Consider the following 24,513-nt stretch of genomic DNA (forward strand, 5'->3'; position numbering starts at 1 on the left):
TTTCAAATTTCTTTTACGATTAGTCTAGATTGTTTTTAATGGTGTGATACAAGTGTGCCGACAGATTGATCGATTAGATTTCGGCTGCCCGTAAGTCATACGCTCAACGATACGGTATGTGATGATTTGAAATGATTTTAGTTGTTGCAGACAATTTCGTTTTTCGAGCATAAATAAAATAAGATTCGCATATTTAGAATATTTAGAAATAATGAAGTATGTATCTTATGGAAGGTGTTCTTACGTTTCGAGGCAATTCACATTTACAGTGCAATCCATCCCGGTTTTATTTGTGCATCTAGATTATCCAAGTGGATTACAACTCGCCGACGCTTCTATCTAGGCTGAAAGCATATATTCTGCTAATATTACTATGAGCTAGATCGCTGCTCGAGATATTCATTTCGCTTTAAGAGGATCCAATCCACATGCGGTCCGATGAAATTAAGAAGGATGTAATAGCGAGATTCCAAAATATGGATCAATGATAGAAATTAGTTGTGAAATACGCGTTTTTGAATGCGTTAGAAAGATGGAGCATAAAAAATAGAACAGGAATAGGTAAATCTTTTTTCGTGAATCCCATGCTAGGTATGGCTAGGAAAAGTATGAATCTTCCTCTTGTATACACCAATTATATATAGTAGTGTGCCTGACTAATGAAGTACAAAATGGAACCTACAAATCGGGCGGTAAATTGTCGAGAAAACCAACTTATTCACCTGTGCTATCATAAGTTTGTTGCTTGCTTATATTCTCCCACCAGTTGGCAGTAGGAATAGTACACCCGACCGAAATCCTTGAGTGCAAGTGGTGCTACGGTTTAAAATGCAGAAATGCTGCGGTTAGGCGGTCCATTCTAGGCTTTAACCCCCGGCTTTTTCATCAATCATTAAATGTTTACCGTCAATTGACGAACCGTAACTTTCTACATGAAAACGCAGCATTTCTTTGCCATGATGCGTCTTTGAATGATATGGTTGGCTACAAATTAAATACATCGAACCCATGCAAAAATGTTGAAACCTTGATATGGAGAGACTAAACAGCGCTAATTACTATAGCACACCGCATGGTCGTCGATACCGTGATCGTCCAGGCTAGTCGTTCTCTGAAATCTCACTAATACAATGCGTGGTGATGCGTCATTCAAGGTTGGTGTTGTGAATGAAATATATTGTGACAAAATTTGGTAAAAAAGTAATTTTTAATGTGCATGGAGGAAGCTATGAATAAAATGATATAAGATACAAAGTACCAAATTCACTTTAAAAAAAAAGTGAGGCCCTTTTCTGGTTCGTCCTTAAAGGTATACCAAGTTGGCATCACGATGCTTCAAAACTTTAAGATTATTGCGTTTGCCGATGCATTCCAAGACTACCGGACACTTTGCTTGTGTGCAATGTACAGCCCGGATAAGGATAGCTCAGCATCAGGTTGCAACCAGCAATGTAAAATAATTTGGAATTATGAAGTTGCTTACAAACTAAATCTCTAAATCTCTTTCATGTCATACAGGGAAATATATATCGTTCACCCCACCAGTAAAAAGTTTGTATAGGCGGGTTCCTGCAGCATCAGGGTTGATCAGCTGATCGGTAGATTAGGTGATATCAAGGCAGTTGCAAAGTACTGAATAATAAGGAAGACAATTTTTTACAAAATCATCAAAAATATAAATACGTGTGCTACAGTTATAAAGAAGGCCTAACAAACGGTGGTACAATTAATAGTTATGATTGTATGTCAATGTATAGCAGTGGTCTCCAACCTGTTGTCCGCGCACCATTTGTGTTCTGTCGCGGGAACAGACCTGGTCCCCGATAGATTTGATGTTTTAAAATGAAAAGCTTATTAAAACACATATCGTTCAACTTTTTCTCACAATCAAAATGAAATTTTCAACATGTCTAGCGTAATATAAACTATATTTTTGAACAAAAAGCTTTGAATTTAGTCTAAACACATGCGCTTAATATATGTAGGCCATGGAAAATGTATTTTCAAACACAAGTGGTTCGTAATCATAAAAAGGTTGGAGATCACTGCTGTATAGTTTCCAAATATTCTCATTCTTATTTATTGCCCTCTAAGATAATCTTTTTAGGGCAGTGATAAGATCGCCTTGCTGACCAATCATTTAACAAGTACAAATTAACAAATAATCTCATCTCTCCAGATTACTCATGCTACAGTCCGGTAACGTTACTGTCTTTTATCCCGAATGTTAAACCTTTGTGTAGACAAAAGTTAATAAAATCTGTTATAATATTTCAATTTTATCTGGATTAAAGGGCGGATACAGCACTACGCAAACTAAACGGCCACGCAGGGCCCCGTGGTCTCGAGGAGGGCACGAAAACGGAACCCACAAAATTGGTCATGTATCCATTTTACACTTAAAAAATACAGAATTTTCACAAAATACTGGCGCACAAAATTTGCTTTCTATCTTCATGATAAACCAAAGATATTAATACAAAATGATCTCGACCCTATCGTCCATTGATAAAAAAGTATAATTTACGAAAATTTTATTTACACACATAATCTTACTGTATTCAACACAGTTAGGTGTTAGGTGACCGAAGGTGCAATGGTCATAATCATGAATCGATAAGAAAATCAAACTTAAAATCAAAGAAATCAAACAAAATTTGCAGCAAATATGATAACTTTGTTTGAGCAATTTTCAAGGAAACTCTGATCAAAGAGCTTCAATTATTTTTACCTAATTTACTGCACATTCAGCCGATAGATGGTATGGTTTATAAACATATTTCCTGTGTTCACATTCTATTGGCATATTCTATATTTTAGCTGGAAGGTTCTTGTGGAACAATTTCCGTTGCTTGACATATTTTTGATTGGAACCGTTCTACAACCAAATTCAATGCAGTTGATGTGCATTATTACGTAATGCTGTTAAGTATTTTGTGGAGTAATTTCAATTTAATTTATAAATATGTTAGCGCAATGTATATTTATTTCATTACATATGTTCCTAGCTGGCCTGGAAAATTTAGTTATTCCTAAATAACTAAATATACCATCTTTTCTTTGTTACTTTTGATTCCCATTTCCCACAGTATCGTATCGGTAAATTAAATTAAGTTATGTGTAACATCTGCTGTAAGCCATAAAACCTATTCTCATGCCACCATAAGGTGTATGCAAAGTTTCGTTGAAAATGATCTAGCCGTTTTGGAGGTTGCTGGCAACAAACGCCGTGGCACGAGTTTTTTATGTATGCATATAGAGAAGATAGAGATACACATATCTAAAAATGTTTTCAAAATACGTGACCACTTGAATTAAAGAAAACTAATCAATAAACAACAAACAATTGGTTGGTTAGTATCCCAAATATCTGCTGCTTTCCGATTTAATTGTGATATGGGTTAAGTGTATTTTATGATCGTAATCGATGAACTAACTGCTTCAATTGCACCGGTATTAGGCATTGGGTATTTTACTTAGACGCAGCATATAATCTTTTCAAAATGCTATGTGGCTCACCGGTTGGTTGTAAACCGCGAAAGACAATGTATAATTCTGCACAGGCTAGGATAGTAACACAATTTTTATTGCAACAATTCCTTACAAGTTCCAATCTTCCTTGATCATATCGGCACCCTTTTCAGCAATCATGATTGTTGGCCCGTTGGTATGAGCCGCCGGAATATCCGGCATAACGCTAGCATCGATCACCCGTAATCCCTTCACACCGTGCACGCGCAGACGGGGATCTACCACCGCCAGCCTATCACTTGCCGGGCCCATCTTACACGTACCCACGTGGTGGTAGATCGTGTACGTCACGTGTCGCGTAAAGCACTTCCAGTAATCGTCGGTGTCAAATCTGTGCTGCTCACACCCCGGTATCGGAATGTCGAGCAACCGAGCATCGAAACTTTTGAGCGTGTTAGTTTTCGTGAGCTCAATCGCCTTACGGATCCCACGCACAGAAACCTCCAAGTCATACGGATCTCCGAGGTAGTTAGGTTGAATAATCGGATGCTCAAAGGGATCAGCACTGGCCAAACGTATTCGACCCTTGCTGCGAGGTCGTAAAATCATCGGGAATACTGTGTATCCCTCCAGTCCGCGTCGCTCAATATCACCGAACAGGGCGTTAAAAGTTTCCGGTTTGTAGTTAAAGTTGGATTCGTAAATACGATCGGCTGCGTGTGTGCCTCCGATTAATAGCAGTTCCAGATCGGGCCAACCAGCTTCGTTGGCGCGATTGGGTGGTTGAGTTGTGTCGTGAAAACTGATCGCCTCACACGCTCCAGTCGACGCCATCATACCTGTGTGTTGGTGTTCGTATTCCATAAAACTTTCCAATGTGAACATGCGTTTGGAAGTGAGCGTTTCCGTGTGATTGATGAGAAACGTTAATGCTCCACCCGCCACATGATCTTGAAAGTTAAACCCGACGGCAAGATTTGCCAAGGGCTGTATACCTTTCAGGCGTAGATGCTTGGCCGGACCGATACCGGACAGCATGAGCAGGTGTGGCGAACCTATAGCCCCAGCGGAAACAATCACTTCACGACGAGCACGAACCTTTTGATAGCGATGGTTCGCATAGAACTGAACACCTGTGGCCCTCTTCGTATCACGATTGAGCAGAATCTTTGTGACGTGAGCGTTTCGAATAATATGCAAATTGGTTCGGTTTCGTATCGGGTAAAGATAGGCGTTGTTGGAGGATACACGCTGGCCATTCTTCGTGGTGCTTTGAATAAAGGATGTTCCGATCTGGCTGGGTCCGTTATAGTCAACGTAGGGCAGGCCTAATTCCATGTTTGCTTTCACAAACGCGCGAGCCACGCTGGTGCGATAGCTGGGATATGATATCGTGACGGGGCCATTGCGACCAGCGTACATAGGGTGAGAGTCAGGAACGATATTTTTCTCAAGCTTTTGGAAGTACGGCAACACATCATTGAAGGACCAGCCAGCATTTCCTTTTGCTGCCCACGCATCATAGTCTCGGCGATTACCGCGGGTGTAGATCATGTAGTTAAGAACGCTTGAGCCGCCCATCACTTTGCCCCGAGGAAGGCGGCATTGATTGTTCTTAAACGCCAAACAGCACTGATCGCTTGACTTCGTACGATAGTCCCAATTGATACTTAATCCCTGTAGATAATGGGCAAATATCGGTATATCCATCAAAAGGTTCTCGCGCGGTCCAGCTTCGATCAGCAGCACCGACCAATGGGATATTTCTGTGAGTCGGTTTGCCAAAACACAGCCGGCAGATCCACCACCAACAATGATGAAATCGTACTCGGGCAACAAGGGTCGCTGATCGGGCTTTTCATACTTCAAACGTTCATCGCCGTCCCGGTAGAATTGTATGATACTTTGTACTCCAGGTAACTGAGCCATAGATGTTTGCCACCTACAGATGAACAACACTATCACGCACCAAAACGTTAGTCGACGAAGCATTTCGATGCAATAATGATGCTTTGAATCATATAGTTAGATATATATGTTCCAAATTGATCCCTAAAGCTTTTACGGGGATGATCTAACCGACACTAATTATAATATCACACCGCGTGGTCACCAGAGCCGTGCACGTCCGTACTGGTCGCGTTCTGAATTCTCACTAATACTGGCAGATACGTCATAAGTAGCTGATGTTGCGAAATAAAAAAAATTCTGGCAAATTTTATGCAAAAATACAGGAGAAGTAGGGGCTTGAGAAAAACCCATGCGGGTTCGAATTTAACACGCCAGACTGTGCAGGAGAGCGAAGATATTCGAATTGGTTTGATTGGACAACTTTTGCTCTTGTTCAGTGTTTTGTTGTTTTAGGGAGGAAAAAACCTGTTCTTCCACTATGTGCAAAAATGTAAATTTTGAAGATCTGTGTGGTGAAAGTAACTTTTATGCAAATTGCAACATAACAGAAGTTATTGGTCATGGTTCTGTGTAGAATTGTTACGGCTGTGGTATAGTTTATTTTTAATCGTCTCATGCTATCTATATGTGCCACGATTTTAAACTGGTGCCGAGAGTTCGCTTTGATTTTCGATTTCATTATGACGTACATGGTTTAAGCTAGCGGTCGGGAAAGTCCGGGCCGCGGTCCCAATGCGGCCCGCCGCAACATTCAGGATTTCCCTGATGTTTAAAGGTAGGAAGAAACTATTCGCATATAAAAGTTACTGAACAATTTTTAGCATGACATTTCATTCCGTCGTACTTGTACACCCTTGATTATCGTAATATGGATTGATGGACTAATCATTACTGTGTTTTTCAGAAGTTTTGATAATTTTGGGACACTTTCTTGACTTGTTCTTACGGGAATTCTACTCTATGTATCGAGAAGTAGACTCTACGGCACACTTTTTGGAAAGGCTCGTTCAAAGTCAATAAAGTATCGATTAAATGATTTATTTTAATAATTATTTTACATGCGTCCTTCTCCTGCAAAATTGTGTGCAAATTTAAGCAGCAACTGAGATCTGACTATCGTACTACTTTTACAATTAGTTTTAATAATAGGAATTACAAATCTTTATTCTTGCTTGGATGACATTATTATATAAAATCAACATCACCAATAGTATTGCTTAATATCATTATCCAATTATTCGGTTTGAAATATTTTATTATGTTATAATTTGAATTTTATTCCGGCCTTGCCATGAACTTATCCTCATGAGCCATAGTCACGGAAAAATGGAGGATTAGGTCGTTGTGCCTGAAATCTTAGTGAACAGTAATGTTCAGAATTAATCGTTGAAGTAAATATCTTGATAATATAAAGACTGGAAGTACATTTTAGGAATCCTTGTAAAATTGAAGGTTTAAAATAATGAATTCGTTTTATCGCATAGCATTGATACTTACCCTTTTCAACGTATTTTCGTGCAGTCGATTATTGGTTGTTGAGCTATTTCATGAATAATGTAGACCTGGCAATTTTTTTTAATCGATTGTTGCACTAGTGTGATATAAATGTGAATTACCCTTTTGTTATATTTGATAAACAATCTTTCAAATAGTGTTTACGAGTGCAAGGATCATATATTTTGGCGCTCCGCTAGTTGATACATCAGTTCCTTCAAAGTTGCGTCGATCCGTAGCATTGGGTGCACTAAATGCTTGCAATCTATTTATTGTGACTTGATCGACTACCGGTACCGACTGCTGCAGTGGGTGCAGATGTAGCAGGCATTGAAATAGTGGTAACTCTGTAATCCCCACTCTACTGAATACTCAACCAACGATCAAATACTCAACCTATTATACCGGTTTTACCTGACAAATGGTAGGCGTAAGGCGGGTAGGTTTGCTTTTTTCAATTGAGGTAATATTTATTAACTTATTTTCTATACAATACGATGAAAACAGAACGCACACACGCTTACCTAACTACAATAATAGCTATCGGACTAAGGTATCGCTTGGTTGTATCAACGCATACTCGCGGGAGGTATTTCTATGTTGCTGCGGAATAACTTGACAACGCAAGAATGAAAGAGGGTGGGATGTTATCTGGCCTAGTAGAGTTTCTAAGGAGCATTATTGGGGTACGATTGGGCTGGCTAGAAGAATGCTCCCGACTTTGGAATGGCACAGGATGGTTTGCTGATGACACAGCTGCTCAAGCCGAATCTCATCGATCGTGTCCTAGCCAGTCTTCTTTGATCATGTGTGCTCCCTTCTCACCGATCATAATGACAGCCGCATTCGTGTTGCCACTTACGATAGTTGGCATAATGCTAGCATCGATCACGCGCAGTCCAGATATGCCGTAAACGCGCAGCCGTGGATCAACCACCGCGCCGGGATCCCAATGTGGCCCCATTTTGGCCGTCCCCACCGGATGGTAGATGGTCATTGATATCGTACGCACCTGACAGTCAAGATACTCGTCCGATAGAAACTTATGTTGCTTGCAGTTTGGTAGCGGTTTGCGGTACAGTCGATTACCAAACTGCTTGAACACCTTGGCGTCCCCAACGCGTAACGCTATCTTCGCACCCTCAACGAGGGTGGCAGCGTCGAACGGATCCTCAAAGTAGTTCGGGTTCATGAGTGGGTAGTGGAAAGGGTTTTTGGATTTAAGGCGTACCCAACCGCGGGACCGGGGCCGCAGCAACAGTGGCATTATCGTCCAGCTGTACGTGTCTTCGATCGGGTGGAATACCTCCTTGTAAAGGTCCTCCCGCAGGCCAAGCACCTTCTTGACACGGGCACCACCGTCGGAGTTGAGTGAGGCCGGCGCCATGTGGAACTGAATGTCCGGCCAGTCATCAGTGACATTTGCGAAGGGCGTGTTAACGAACGCGATGCCCTCCAGCCCACCCAGTATGGTCATCGGGCCGCGTTCGTTAATCACATAGTTCATTGTCACAGAGCCCGCCTCGAGACGGTTCTGTAGAATCGCTACGGGTTTGTCCACTAGAAACGTTAAGCCACCCATCCCGACGTGATCCTGCAGATTTTCGCCAACCGGCAAATCCTGAATAGTCGTAATGCCCACATCCTCGAGATGAGCCCGCGGTCCAATACCCGACAGCATCAATATTTGCGGTGTGTTGATCGAGCCGGCCGACATGATAATTTCCTTCCGGGCACGCACGTAGTGTCGCTTACCGCCCCGAAAGAATTCAACGCCAACCGCATGCTTCGTTTCCGGATCGATGACCAGCTTGCTGACGTGTGAGTTCATCGCAATGTGCAGGTTCTTGCGAAGCCGTATCGGGCGCAGAAAGGCTTTAGCGGTAGAGCAGCGGCTTCCTCGTCGGATTGTGCCCTGCGCTATCATGAAGCCGGTTTGTCGTTCACCATTGATGTCCCGATTTTCGTACCCAATTTCAGTGCCAGCTTCCACGAACGCCGCTACGAGCGGTGTATGCCAGGGAGCTTCCTGCACGGTGAGCAGTCCCCCTTGCCCGTGGTACGGATTGCGAGCGAGGTATGGATTACGGTTGTCTTCGGATTTTACAAAGAACTGTAGCACATCGTCATACGCCCAGCCCGGATTGCCCAGGGATTCCCAATGGTTAAAGTCATTTCGGTTGCCGCGCACGTATATCATGTAGTTGAGCACGGATGATCCACCCAGCACCTTGCCGCGCGGCCAGTTACACCGATTATTCACCATGCCCAGGCATGCCTTGTTCGTTGGCTCCGTCTTGTACGCCCAGTCGAGCTTGCTCAGCTGCAAGTACGCTGCCAGCGACGGCACGTCCGAGATCTCGTTCTCGTCTGGGCCCGCCTCCAGCAACAGTACCTTCCAGCGGTGGATCTCTGTCAGCCGGTTTGCAACGACTGCACCGGCCGAGCCGCCGCCAACGACGATGAAATCATACTCCGGCAGTAACGCTTCCTGGTTGATGACGCGCGATTCCGGATCGACGCGATCGTAGCGATAGTAGGAGATGGCACCCAGCAGAAACGGGATGAGCCATAGACTAGAACCAACGACGGTGGCCGTTTTAATCACAGACGATGCTATCAGTACATTGAATACCATATTTACTTATTTTTGAATTACGCGCTCGGTCGCACTTGAGCTGTGTGAAGTACGCTTAGCTGACACTCTACTACTAAATCCGTTAGTACCGTTGACAGTATACCGGAGGGTACGCAAAGCTCGATGGCGTTGTGTTGGTGTTGCAGATCAGGAGTTGGGATATTTGCGCCAGTGGCGCGTAACTTGAGTTCTTAATTTCTGCTCCTGCTTGCCGTTTGAAACGGTGCATCGAAACATAGCTTAAGGCACCGTCACTAGAACTGGAGCTCTCCGGGCGCGCTCCGTGGACGTTGATAGCTTTCAATACAGTAATGGGAGAAGGATAGAGACTACTATTGATGTTAATCCTTATCCCGCCAATTCTGCCAGTCAGTCGATCACCTGTAGAGAGAAACAGAGATAAAGTGTATTAGACACTAGTTTCAGATATTGCACTATACATGTGTACACTATACATTGCACTATCATGAACCTGTTAAGAAACCAAACTGGTTTACCCTACATACTGAGCGAATTCCTGCTGATGTCGTTGTTGTGCCGGGTGTAGGTAGTGCAAGTTTATTAATGTATTTTACCGTTCTTTCCTTTATCATTCCAGGTAGGATCAATTAAAAGAAAAGCTGTAATTTTTGCCATTCCGCCGGTGTCCTGCCAGGTGTGCTTGGAATGTTTCCCTGGGCCGCTTATGAAGGGTGTATAACTAGTAAATAGCAGCGTAATTAATTCACAATACCACCCTGTGGGTAAGTTGTAAACAAGCACTTCTTTTGTATTTAATGTTCGTTGGTGTGTGAACCCCCCAGCAAGTTAACTCGTAAATGTAAAACGTACGTGAAAAAAATGGTAATGGAGATAGCACCAATGCCGTTGCGCATGTTACGCTGGATTGCATACTGGTAGGCGTTTAGGAATAATGCTTACGACGGGGCACCTTTAGCGAAGAAACTAATGAAATGGGATTAATATCTCCAAAATTAGTTACTTGTCGCCCACTCTGGGTCACCATTATGCGAAGAAATATCGTACAATGGAAACATTATGTATAACAGTAGAAACAAAAACTAAACCATTGTGCAACGGTTTCGGGTGAAAAAAAAAAAATTGTTTTGAATCCTTGGAACATAATTTTTTACCGTGTGTCCTGCTTTGCAGGCAGGATTGTTGAACACGCAACGCTTCTAACCTTCGCCTACAAATATATTTTCAAAGCAAGTGTTCATGCCAGCGCTAGTTCGTCTGCCGTGAATGTCAATCGCTCGTGGAGGTTTCTGTCGCAGTGAGATAGGCGTACTGGCGGCAAGGTCTACCGAGTTTGGTCACGAAAATTAGCGAGAATATTTGTACATACGCTTTCACGGGTAAAAAAAGCAAAAAAAAAAAACAAAATGAAGCTACCCCCTTCCTACGCCTGTATATTTAAGGCATCTGTTCTTCAATAGGGAATTTTTGGTTTGTGCCATGTGGAATAACAATGGCTGAACGATGATGTTTATCATGGTTACGGAAGCATAACGGATCTAACCTTTCCATTTTTGACATTTTCTACCTCATGCTTTTCTGTTGAGTTGTGGAAAAGTGAAAATTAGTTGAGTTCCTTCTTGTTGTGGCCAAAAAAGGTACCAGTGGAAATGGAAATCATATTCCATGGATGTCTCTAAACACGAATTTGGAAGAAATTGCGAAAATCATGTTTCGTAAAACAAATTTTATAATTCACTTTTTATTGATGTTAACAAATTATTTACATAAATTAGTATCAAATCTAGTCTGGCAAACGCGCAAGTCGGTATCAAATGTGAGATTTTTTTTTTCAAATTTAAAATTTTCACGCTAATATATATTTGCATTGAAGGATGAGGGAGTATAATTTGCTTAAATGCAATTATATATCGCTTATGCTTTGTTACAAAGAGAAGTTTTTGGTTTTCCGGAAAATTGAATGTAAGTAGTTTGCGTCCAGGGTCATGATTAATGTGCTTTCATTTTGCTTCCATGTTGTAGCATGTAGCAGGGAGATAAATCGGTAACTGTACAGGATTATACGCGGTGAATGGGAATGTTTTAGATTAGACAACTATGTTAGGCATCTCCACACTGTGTCAAACTATGCTTTCGAGTGTTAATAGAAAGTTATTGGGGGTAGTCTTTAAGGGTAGTCTGTCTAGTCTTTAAGTCCTCAATACCTTCTATTTGGCGTAACGTCCTACGCGGATATGCCGGCCTATACAAGCTTTCGAGACATAATTCATTACCACGCAGCTGGATAGTCAAATTCTTGCTACGGGGGGACGATCCATTCTAGGTTTGAACCCATGACGGGCATGTTATTGAGTCATTCGAGTTGACGACTGTACCATGGGACCGCCCTATTGTCCTCAATACTAATTCTCAAATAATCAATTTGATCAATTGATTGATTTGTAGCTCATCGCCATTTATACCGTTTTTATAACAAAACGGTTGGAAGAAAAAAAAAATGTAATGTGTTCGCACGATTAGAGAAGGTTATCATGACTGATGTGAAACATGTGGTCGTTCATCAACTTTAGTCGTTTACCTCGTAGGCGTGGCTTTCTTGGTTAGTTAGATGATATGATGGTAAGCGTTATATGCACTAAACCATCGTCACATGACATCACGCTGTCCGACCGGGTCATTTGCCGGTAAAACCAAACGGTTCATACGGATACCATCCATTGTAACCAACCTACGAGTGTGCGGTGTTGCATCACCACTACCATCTCCGTTGGCCCACTGATGATGAGACCGATGTCGGCAGGCAAACTGGGCCACAGACACAATTTCTGAAGTACCTTTTCCGAGCTATGCATAACGAACATGCAATAATCCTGTCGCACAGTGGAAATCATCACTGTGCGAGCAGTAGCCTATGATACGTACTGATGATTGGAGTCTGCTGTATAGGCGAAGTGTAACCCCAGAGGGATAACGATAACGTCCAACGGAATCGGTTAACTTGCTAGGCAAAAAGGGGAACAAGAAAACAAAACCCTGAGCAGTCAAACGATGCCGAACGGAAAGTAAAAGTTGTTCAAGCAAATGTTCCCAGTAGCCGTCGAACCTTCGTACCTTTTGCTAATCGTCTTATGTGCTATAAATGCATCCAGCTTTTAATGCAAGGGTAGTGGGGCATAGAGGTATGAATGCGAAAGGGGCCTCAATGTATCACCTCCGTCCGATTTTCTGTGGGAAGGAAAGGCAACTGAGGGTAGGCAAATGAGATAAAACGTTTGTGTAATGGGTGGGTGGGTTTGGGTGGTGCAGGTGGTAGAGTAGCAGCAGTATTTTAAGGCGCTGCAGCAACGTCAACTGTTGTTGTTTGGTTAGAGCGAGAAAAGGGAATTAGCTGGGCGCCACTATGAAGTCACCGGTCTAACCTGATTGTGGTTAGGAACAAGGGCTAGCTTGATGATTCGTAGAAATGGGCCGGGTGTTTAAAAATAGCAGGAAACTCCGACAACAGCAGTACATAGTAAGCGATGCTTTGTTGATTTCTGGTTCACAGTTCCGGTTAAGAGTCACGAATGTCAATAGATTCGATTCATAGCGTCAAATGAATGATTAATAAAATAGTTTCACTCTGCTGTTTAGTGCTATATTTTGACGTAATGATCGAGTTTATGGTAGAGAGGTTATACTGGAATACGATTCGTGTCAGGAAGATGGTGTACTTTCTAACTGTACACATTTAATTAGTTTGATATGAATAAGGATTTGGCTTTGTTCCCTTTTTATCTTTCTAGTGATGTAATTGCTGGAAGTATGTATGACTTTGAACATGATGGATGTATGGAAGGACATTTAGACTGTACATTTAACCGAAGTGCTGGCCATAATACCTTGATGTATTGTTTTTTACTAATAACATAATAGTGCGTATGAGTAGGACGAATTGTTTTGGGAATATAATATATAATATATGACTATTTAATGCCATTTCGTGCTCATGCTGCTGCTGTACAGACATGTTATATTACACAGATTTTAGAAGGATGTGAACCTACGTGAAGATTTTAGAAGGATGTGATTGAGAGAGAAGTATAGTAATGTTTCATGGAATGTCTTGTACAACACTATCAAAGCTGTTTCATATTTTACGTTAATGGCATGGCGTGTAAAATGGGACTCTCTCTTCGTTAGGCACAATTGCAATTATAATCGATCATCGTCACTTTCTATCAGGATAACGGGTGGCTCCATTGTATGGCCTGATACGACGATAGGCCGTTGAAGCCTATCCGGCACTCTAACTGATCCTATTAAGACGTCATAAAATGATGATATCGGGTTATGTGCATGTGAACTACATAAAGGTCCAACATTTACACTGTACCACCGTGCTGTTGCAAATTTAAGACCGTTTGTTTGTTTACGTTGTGGGCAAGGGAGGTAAAAGGTACATATGTTTATTGGAGCAGTCTCACTGTACCATGGAAAATGTGCCCACTACTGACGAGCCCAGAAAAGTATAACGGTTCGGGACGAAAAAGGAACATGGGAAGGTATGTACGATTTCGTTTCCAGCTCTGCGAACAAAAAGTGGCACTGTGTAGCAAACCAACCCGGAAGCGAACAAATGGGATCGGAATCTGGGCGAAGGAACAGCAGCAGTCGGCAACAGCAGGGAGAAGGAGAATATGGTGCAGCAATTTTCATCTCATAAATTGGCCGTGCTTGGCGCTATTTTCTGGCCCGCGTGGTGTTTTTTTTTGTGCTGCGCACGTATTTTTTGCTTCATTTTTCTGTCATTTCGCACGTACACACTGGCCAACACTTTCATTTGATGTTTAATGGTGTAGCTTGTGAATGTTTTATTTTGCCATTTGTTGGAAACATGTTTAGTAATAACGTTGTCGATGTTTTCCTTTTCTCCTGTGTGTTTCATTCGCTCGTCGCACCTTCACAAATGAAGATGATGATGCAATCGGTGTTATAAAGCACGGACTTTAAAATAGCTCTTGCAATAATTTGAAACAGCTTCATTTTTGACACGTTAGTGAGGCATTTGGATCGATTACACGCACGTGAAGGTGCTATAGGTTCAGGAAAATTTAATTGTCCATTGATATATAGCTCATAATCATAATCATTCATAATGATATGTTTTAAACTCAGTATGATAACACATGCAATACATCTACTGCATGAGGTTATTGCATTTAACATTTGCATGTTGATAATCCGCACTCCCGCCCGCAAACTGTGGTCAGTGGTGTATATTAGTATGAGCACCGTACTGCCGTACCATTTGGAGTGCGCAACAACTTCGCATTGCCGCATCCTGCTTACGCTGCTACGGTTTATGCTACGTGCATGTCGATGGCGATCGCGCATTCGGTGACGCAAAAGAAACTAGAAGCCCATGAAATAATGGCACTCTTATGTATCATCATTTATCGCTACAAGTGTACGCGCTAGCGATGCGCCTTTCACCCAAGGTTGAGCGAGGAGAGAACGGGTCGCTACCGGCAGGGGTGGTATCGGTTGCAGTGTAATTGTTTGAAAACACTGCCAAATGAAGAAGGTGGTGGATGCCTAGTTATGGCAGTAGCAACGCTTGGCGTAAGGACGTTCGGTAACGTGATACATCTGGCAGTAGCTGTAATTTAACCTTTCGCGAAGGTTCGCTGATGGTTCCAATTTTTCCGCAGGTTAAATTACCATCACCTTTCGCTGCAAATTACTCCTTCCTTTCCATCAAACATGTAGCATTGCTATTGATTCAAAAACGATGATTTTGTTTTACTGAATGAGCTGAATATTTGCTTGTACAGTATCTAATTTTGTATTACTCGATCAACATCATGATTTTAAATAATATCAAATTTGTTGTTGTTGTTGTATGTTGGGATCTTTAGTATGCATGTGTATTACTATTAACTCCCTTCTCATGTTGTTCCTTACGCATGGAACTTCATTCTTTGTACACAAAAAAAAAACGTAGTCTACGTTCGGAACAACATTTATTGATGCCTGCTATGCTTTAGGCTCTTGTGTTGTAATGCGATGTCTATCTCACTTCTCTATTCCGACCTTCTTTTATCGTGTAACCTGTTGCACCATTCACGTTCCGGTGTAGTGACGTTTCCACGAAAACAACTTCTGGCTCGAGATTGGTTCTTACGTAATGAGTCCCAGATTGCTTTCGATTCGTCTCGAACCTCAACTTCATTCGGCTAAAATGGAATCGAAGGCGTAAAGCGTGATGGCCGTCTGGCTTCACGGTTCGTCTTAACATGCGCATGGGAAGAATCGATGGTATGTGCAAATTTTTGAACTGTGATCGTGTCATACTTTGCGATCAGCGTGTAAAACAATAACAACAACTTAAGCCGCCAGATACGGCCAGCAGTTACGGATACCAGCCAAACCTGCTTTGGTTCGCCGGTACAAAATTGGGTCAACCATTTTTTGTCTTCCCTTTTAGCTTCGTCGCCTCGGATCATAGCAGAAGCCGTCCAGTGTGCGGGAATTCGCCACTGCAATCGTTTTGAATTCAACGGTAGATATCCGTCTCGAAGGTATAAAGCACGCTCTGCGGTCGGGATGGTGCGAAAGAAAGAGTGTAACCTTGAAAATGAAAAGTGAAACGATCGTTAAGACATACCAACGCAAAGCCATCGCTCTTTGGCTGCGTTTTCGCGGGGTGCGAATGTGTCACGAATCGATCACGACGAGGCAGGTCGGATTGTTTTTGTTGTTGTTCCAGCTGTTTACATCGCGTGATTACACGCGCAGCTGTGGTACGCTTTTATGAATATGAATAAGTTTTTTGAAAGCTGCTGTTTCAATGCATTTATAGAGACTAATCTATCATCTATGCAGGTTAAGATGCTTTAACATATGATGTAAACAAAAAAAACACCACTATCTGGCATATCACCCCTTGTGCCGGGGTCCATTATCACATCTTCATGGACCTAATTTTCTACACAAACACAAACCTGATCAGTGCACCTCGTGGAAATGGGAATGGGTCAGGAAATGGGTGGACCGGGACAAAGCGAGCGATACGGGCGTGGCGTGGAGTTGAAGTTCACTGAAGTGATATAATGGTTGCTAATAGGGTTGCGAGCGCGTGCCCCCATCCGCTCATGGCTTGCATAACCGCGAAGGCTGTACACATTTCGTTGATTTTTGAATGTGTCCGCCCGGTGCGCTTCCCTCGGGCTGGGCTGTTTATTTTTCCTCTGATGTATGTTTCTTCTTTTGGGATTTTTTATCGTAAATGTTGCATTTGGAAATACATTCACTGCTGTCGATGCCAACGGCGTCGCTTTTGCTTTTCGTTGTGCTGGCCTTATTGGCGAATTAAAGGAGCAAGGAACGGAGCGCGAGATGCATAAGCAATATCAAGCCATCAATCGTGTCCGTTGAAACTGACAACCCCGAAACCTGACCCAAAGTGTGTCACTCGAACAGTTACTAGCCATCGCTAGTCGCAGTCACCGGCTGCAGCACCTTATCGATTACGTGCACACGGGGTTCACATAATTTCGGGGTTTCGAACTGCCCCGGTAGATGACATTGGCCGGCATTCGCGATGCTTGATGCCCGAGCCTGAGGTGACATTATTGCCTTTTCAGGTTCGTGTTTCGTGCGTTCAACGAACCTGTTGCCCTTTAAAGTTTTTGTTTTTCAGCTGTGATAAGGTACTCAAGTTTTTTGAAGCCTGCAAAACTTGTATTACAAGCATAAAAATTAATTACATCTGAACACTTACATTTGAAAAATGATCCAAAGCTGCCGTTGCTTTTCGTCTTCCATTGTACCACATACAGATTTGTCGCTGATTTGATGTATGGTCGCTGTATTCACGCTGTATGGCTAGAAATCAATACGATTACTCTGTATCAAACATTCACAAACTCAATTCAACAACTGGAGAATATTATGCACCAACTTTGTCTGCCCGATGGTCTGTATCACTACTTTCGTTTTTTAGGCCGAATTACACTTTCTTCCTTCGCTTGCTTCACGATGAGGACGGAACTGCTTTCTTTTGCCCGCGTTCGTCACAACCTGAAGGACACGCGTGCGATGGAATGTTACCTAGTTGCAACAAGCACACACACACACACACATAACTACCGGATGATGTCACAAGCACGATCGTTCGGCGAGTTTCTTTGTACGACGAACTGAATGATTTGTTTTATTCGTCCCGGTTGCTCGCTCGTGATTTTTCATTTGCACAATTGAGTTATTTAAAAAAAAAACTTCCGCAGTAAACACGGGTCGCACACTATGAATAGAGCGATTTATTATTGTAGTACATTTGATTGGCCGTATAATTAAATGTTTGCTATTGTGCGGAGGAGTGTATGATCAAAAGCTTGGAAATCGATTTTGTTTATTGGCAATGATCGACAAATACTTTCGCAACGATTGTAGATTTAATAGAAAGTCAATTGTCGATTGTTGGCAGCGATGTATTTTCGAACGCTACTAGTAAACACGAATGCGTAATTGAAGATCATGCCATTACGGTTTTGTTTATGTTTGTTTTGAATAAATATTATTGTGCAATGATTGCGAAATACCCAATAAGACAATATTTCAGTTAGAAAAATATTACTTTTGATTTTTTTTTCATTTACGGAAAACTGCACAAATAGTAAAAGTACAAATTGTGGTAATGGTTGGGTAAAACTGGGAAGTAGTCATTTGAGTTTTTCCTAATTTTTACATCAACGTTATGTATTTTCTTACTCGATGATTCGATTTTTTTGCTATTATTTATCACACTTTTTTTATAACACAAAACAATAATTAACAGCTTAGAGTGCTACGGCTAATCGCTGTATGCCTTTGGTCTCTTGTTTATTTACAGAGACATTTTTTGTACAACGTATTGTTGTTTATTTATGATAATTTAAAACAATTGCTTGTAGCGCAGATGGCAAATGATTTGAATTTTATTACACGTGACGCATGTAATCGTGTTTTGATGTAGATGAGCCAAAATCGCAAAACAACAAAACATTCCACAATAAAGCGTGTCGTAAAGAAATAATCAGCACCTAACGTTTACACTGCCTGTCCTTCTACGGGGAGCGCAAGAAAATGGCAGAGGCGCGCGCAAATATTTGCATTACTTCAACACACCGCGTTGACTTTGCACGCTGGCTTTGTGTTTAGTCCAGCCACTTTTCTCGGACTATTAATTAGCACCGGGTATGGAACAAATTGGCTCGCTTATTAAAATAAACCCATAACCAATTAACCGTCGTGCGTGATGTTTCCTCCGTGCGAGCGCACAACTGGAGCAGCGTGGTTGGAATCGATTCGTTCAATCTCGCACAATCCACATCCTTTAAACGTTTATCGTACGTTGCGTGGTTGCAAACCATTCACAACAATGTACAACCTTCCCGCCTGGCGTCGCGGAATGATCAGGGCCTGCGGCTTCGTAACACACAGTCACATAAATATTAGTGCAAGTCCTTGCACCTAGATCACTTCCGACGCACTTGGAAGCGAGTGGAATTTGTGGTTCTATTGCGAACACAGAATTTAAACGATTTATTAGCTGACAGCTACACACACGCACACGGCTACACACAAAGCTCACAGCTTGCGTTATATCCTTCACGATTCGGCGCACCGCACCCACAAAGCAAAGCACTTTAGACAACCTATTAGATAATGCACTGTCTGAGTCGTAACGGTCGGTGTGCGAACAGAGCGCACTGGACTGGATCCTTACGTCGATGGAGCCGCTGGGAAAACCACGGTTTGGTGTGCAGCACTCACACGTACACACGTACGCACGAACCGATCGTGCACGTCTGACGGGTCCGAGTTCAGGAGTAAGACTAATGAAAATTTTACACAAAAATCACCTGAAAAGCTCCATATGCTCGAAACCGCCGCCTCGTGGTAGTGGGGACGTCTTTCTTGTCTTGCAGCTTTTTACCCCCTTCATCACAGATCCCACCGAGCCCATACCAACTGTGAGGTTGTAATAATGCTTCGGCGTGCGCTTACCCGTGGTCCGGTAGGCTGAGCGTGCAGAGGCTGCTTAAGGGGTCCCGGTGGTGGTGGTGGCGTTCATAGCTGTGTTGTTGTTGTCATCGATGAGAGTGAGAGTAGAAAAAAGACGACCAGACGAAGCATACAGAAAGTGAGAGTGAGGAGCGGAGTGAACAGATGAATCGTTTGTTAGTGTGTACCGTGGAGCGTGTGCGGGTGGGGTTTGTATGTTCTCCGCGAGAAGCATTCGCCGAGGTGCAGCAGCAGTAGCAGCAGCAGACGAAAGGTGGTTTGTTACATCTTGGTACGAGTGACGACGCACGGGCGACCTAACGATCGTTTGCCGGTCGGTCCGCTCGTGTGTAAACATTGCCTGACGACCAACTATGACCGACATAATCTTCAGCTCGCGGACTTAAGCACTCGCACTGGGTCGCACCATTTTCCGTTGCCGCCCTCAAAGCGAAGGATGAAGGTATTATTGGTACTTGGTCTTTTTCTTTTTGGTGAATTTTGCCGGGCTGGTTTGTTCCTATTATTGCTTCCACGTGGATAATAGAGAGCGCTTGTCCATAGATTTTTTTGTAGAATCCTATAAACATCGAGCCCTTGTACAGAAGCAATGAGCTGCGTTTGAATGATGTTTCCGTTCGGAAGCTTTTGACACTGTTGGTGCAGTAGACAGAAGAACAAAATTCAAAGTAATGACCATGATGAAAACTTTAGGGTTCTAACAAACTGGAAATAATCGGCTTATTGTAAGGTCTAATTAGGTGAAATGTGTGATGCGAAGGGATAACCATCACATAATGTTTATGGGAATTTGTTGGCACCTAGAACTATTAAGGGTTTTTTTGGTGAGCTGTTGAATGTGCAACAATCGAAAAAGGTAAAAGAGAAAACAGTTCTCGTATAATTAATAAGATTGAAAATTGAACTCATTGTTTGTATTACAAATCGAAATAAAAAAATAATAATTATTTTGAACGTAATCGGTTTTGTTTTATATTAAAATCCTTTAAACATTAAATTAAATTTAAACAAATAAATAATAATGTAAAGTCAACTAGGCCATTCTTACGAGAAAAAAATGTATTCTCCTTCGTTTGTGCCAAAAGAGCTCAATGCAGCGAGAAGCGAGAAACGGCAAATAAGTATTGTATAGTGTGTTTTTTATTGTTTATTTGTTAAGATTTGAATAAAGTCTCATCTAATAATTAACTTCATTACTGCTGCAATGATAAGCAAAAAGCTCATCATACTGATTTAATGGTCACACAATCAGCTAGCCGGGGTGGCATCGATCCTTTTCCTAGCGTCAAACTCCCCGATTGATGGTTGATGATTGCACGGCGTCTGATAATCAGCCTACACTAATGCTTCCTAGCGCAAATGGCACTTATACATAATCAACCGTGCAAGATCGAAACGCCCGGCGGGGCGCGGGGTAAAGCCGTGCACTGGCCATACGGTTGATCTTCGAGCTTTTCCGACAGCTTCTCGGCGCGTGTGCACACTTTCCTTCCTTGGGTGTCGTTCTGTTTATTATTTCTTTTTCGCTTCTCCCTTTCGGTGCTCGTTTTGCTGAGGCCTTTTTTTGCACTTCGCTCAGTTTTCGACCCACTTATGGGGATGATGTAATATTGCTCACATTCCGCCGAAAGCACTTTCACCGTGTGCTCGCCTTGACAGCGGGCTGGCTAGAGATGGAGGTGCATTGGTCTGGAGAACGACGAGTACGACGCACCTCGCGGCGAGCTTGAGGTGTACAAGGGTGGCGTGCAAGAAGGAGGGCATATTTGCAAAAGATGCAAGCGTCGGAAGCTTCTCGTTGCTGAGATCCAAACAATTTCTCTTGCCGGTTGCTTGAGCTTTGCGTGGGTGGATTCATTTGGCAAATTACCGTCAGTTGGATAATCGGTTTTTAAACAAGAATTTAAAAGCTCAAAATTACGAGTTTTACTGTCTCATAAATTTTTTGTGTGCTAACAAATTAGTACAACTCTAGTTTTATGTTGTTTTTAAGGGTCGTTAAGCGTTACAAACGCTTCTTAATGTTATTCATACATTCAGCTTTCCAAGCTACAAGCATCGATTGGGCGAATCGAAATGCGTTAAATTGATCCAGAGCGTGAACCAAACATTAATATTCAATCGTTATTCATGGCAGTCGCTCCAAGGATCCCCCCCCCCCCCCCTGCCCCGCTACAGAGGAGGAAACTCCAAAACATCATCATCCCTGCGATCCCTCGCAGGGCGTTCCGTTTCCGCGGTGTTCGGAGGCAACTTATGAAACTGCAAAAATTTGAACGATGATGCAACTAACGCACAAACAGCTGCTCAAGATGAAGACGCTTGCGGGCAAGGCGTTTCGGCGTTTGATCGATTGATCGACTGAGCGAAGGGGGGGGGGGGGGGGGGGGGGGGTAGAGAGTCTGCAAGGGCAAGTAATGTTGTGCACAATAGGAGCGTTTGCTACGGTTGTGGTTAGAGTTGGAAGAGTATTTGAAGAGCGGCATATTGACGGTAGCGGCTGGCTTCAAGTGGTACAGCTGCCGTCTTCCGGTAGCTCGGATAAAGTGGCATTACGAAAGAAGCTTAACTGTTAAGGGCTTAATAAAGCTCGATGGGCACAGGACTGTTAATCTGTTTAGTTCTGGAGAAAGTGTACACGAGATTGATTGATCGATGTGGCCTAGGATTGAATTATGTGTTTTCCGATTCGACAGTGATGGAAGGCAAATGGAAAGTGTTGCAATTTTTCATATGGAGAAATCTGATTCACTTACTACATATTTAATGTTTGTTTTTGAAGCATGCTGTACTGATCAGAAACATTAGCGTTAAACCGTTCTAACATGGTTTAATTCATACTCTGAAAATAACATTCAACAACAGTAAACAATAAATGGCTAATTGAAATGTTCGAGCAAATTAACTCATCGCTTGAAGCTATTTCCTTCCAGTCTGCTACCAAGACTGCCACTAGTGCGACATATCTCGAACGCTTTCCCTTCCATGGGAATGTTCATTATGCATCCCTCCCGTGGAACGCATGTCGGAACTAACCACTCGTTGCGTGCATCTAACTGTGAGAAAGCCATAGATAGCAGCAATTAAACGCCCATTTCAAGTGGTAGTTAAAAGACATGGCACCTGAAAAGACACGGAACATGCTCGTCGCTTATGCACCACATTATCACGGCAGAATAAACAGCGGAAGAAGCGCAAACAGTGCAATGCGCAGATTGTGTGCAATACTGTACGCACTGAAAATGCGAGCTAATCGCTTCAAATGAGCTCTGATTAGAAGCGATGATTGTAAAAATGTTGTGCTAGTGCTCCACACCTTTTGGTTTACTCCATCTCTGCGTCCATCGGATGCGAGTAAGTTTTTGCCCAATTTACCATCGCCACAATGCTCGTTGCTCTCCTGCGTTCGAGCGTTTTGGTCGTTGGCTGATGACGCAATGGTTTGAACCGCCCGTTCCGTCCTGCTTTGCTGCAACCCGTTGCCCAGTGCATGCAGCTGCAACCGACCAGCTAACAGTGTCCGAACGCTGTGTGGGGATGCTCTCCTGCGCACAGCAAGTGAGCACGTAACCGGCAAACTGCTAAACCCGAACCATCGAACCATCGCGCACAGTATCTATGATTACGCGTTCGCGGCCTTCCATTCGCTTTAGTGGGGCGGCAGGCCCACGGCAGGCAAGATTACGTCTACGGGGCTGCTCACGTGCGCTCCGGTGAGATCAGGTGGGTCAGGTTGAAGCTTGTCGTCCGTTATCTGCCCGCGGCAGACGGTGCTATCGCGAAGAAAGGGGAAAAGAAAGGGAAAATGAGAGCCATGGAAACGACGCTCGCTCTCTGTTTGGGGTGGAAGTAGTCAGCTTAGTATCGGTGCCAAATGTAAGTCAATGGGTTGTTGACGCGTTACGCTGTGTGAGGGGCGCGTACTTTTTTGTGTGCTACTTTCGTTTTCTGTAGGTCCCATCAGAGTTACTGTGGTGAGTTACCATTGGATGGAGTTTGTCTGTACCTTACTGAAAGGGGACAAAATATTTCCCAGTGGGCATTATGAAGCGACCGTGTGTGCGTCTGGTGGTCTTCACAATTTGCGCATGAGTCGGCGCACGTACGCACAAGCATATCGTCGCACTAATCAAACGCATGATGTAAAGTGAAGGATAAACGGCACAGTAGAAGGCGCACGGAAGAGCTGTTCCCATCGGAGGAGCTGCCCGTTCGTTCCTTCTTCTGTACGAAAATGGAGTGTGCGGAGAGGCATGGTCAGCCGCCGAGATCATTTGCATAATGCAACTAGAAACGTAGCGCATGGAGTGTGTGCCGTATCCTCGTCATAAAACGGCCGCTTCCCGTGATACGGTAATAGCTAGTGTAGCCTTACGAGTCTGTTGATGAATGGGGTGTGGTGAAGCGGGTTGGCTGGTAAAGCATACACATTATGATCGCTCCGTATAGTCAGGATGTGCGCATGGTAAGCGTTTTTTTCTTCTCTCACCTGTATTCCGACGCATGGATAATCAGATAGCAATATTGGTTTCGATTCTCTTTTCTTTTTTACGCTTGTGACCCCTCGTTTCGTCTCTATGTGTCATGCATGGTTACTGAGACGAAGCAACCGGAAAAACGGACCGCTGTCACGCTAATTGCTGCGACGAAGTGTGCCACCGAGTGACGGTTCGATATTAACGATTTAATCATAGATATTGGAGTGTGCCGGTGCCGTAATCAAGGCGATAATTAATCCGCGATCGCCATTAATGCGAACGGTGTGCAGTTGGATGTACCGTCGATGAGGCAATGATAAATTCAATTTTTCAGCAGTGTATTTGATGCGATTGTTTGTTTTTGATTCAGGAGAAAAAGAAACTTTTGTAATGTGCCTCTTAAGGATGGTTTGTTTTAAAAATATCTTGTCCTGATATAGTTAGTTCTTCTGCTAATTTACTCAAAACGTTAGTCTGTTTGTTGTAGTACAA

At 43.0% G+C, this 24,513-nt stretch overlaps 3 protein-coding genes across 12 annotated transcripts in view; 1 reads left to right on the forward strand and 2 right to left on the reverse strand.

Annotated features, from left to right (window-relative positions):
- LOC120952522 (flotillin-2) overlaps positions 1 to 24,513 on the forward strand; it is a 153,738-nt gene that overhangs the window by 36,628 nt on the left and 92,597 nt on the right. The window lies entirely within an intron of this gene.
- On the reverse strand, positions 3,412 to 5,627 carry LOC120952520 (glucose dehydrogenase [FAD, quinone]-like). Its single transcript, XM_040371892.2, has one exon. It carries the CDS (start codon positions 5,461 to 5,463, stop codon positions 3,601 to 3,603), a length of 1,863 nt encoding a protein of 620 aa, XP_040227826.2. The 5' UTR covers positions 5,464 to 5,627; the 3' UTR covers positions 3,412 to 3,600.
- On the reverse strand, positions 7,133 to 19,376 carry LOC120952519 (glucose dehydrogenase [FAD, quinone]). 5 transcript variants are annotated; one of them, XM_040371890.2, is made up of 3 exons: positions 19,245 to 19,376; positions 17,259 to 17,362; positions 7,133 to 9,895 (listed from the first exon to the last, which is right to left on the reverse strand). In XM_040371890.2, exon 3 carries the CDS (start codon positions 9,512 to 9,514, stop codon positions 7,649 to 7,651), a length of 1,866 nt encoding a protein of 621 aa, XP_040227824.1. In that variant the 5' UTR covers positions 9,515 to 9,895; positions 17,259 to 17,362; positions 19,245 to 19,376; the 3' UTR covers positions 7,133 to 7,648. The 5 variants fall into 5 exon arrangements, with proteins under 5 accessions (XP_040227824.1, XP_040227823.1, XP_040227821.1 ...); XM_040371889.2 differs by having other exon boundaries at positions 17,259 to 17,557; XM_040371887.2 differs by having other exon boundaries at positions 17,259 to 17,780.

The sequence above is a fragment of the Anopheles coluzzii genome, chromosome 2 (assembly GCF_943734685.1).
Source record: "Anopheles coluzzii chromosome 2, AcolN3, whole genome shotgun sequence".
Lineage (NCBI taxonomy): Eukaryota > Metazoa > Arthropoda > Insecta > Diptera > Culicidae > Anopheles > Anopheles coluzzii.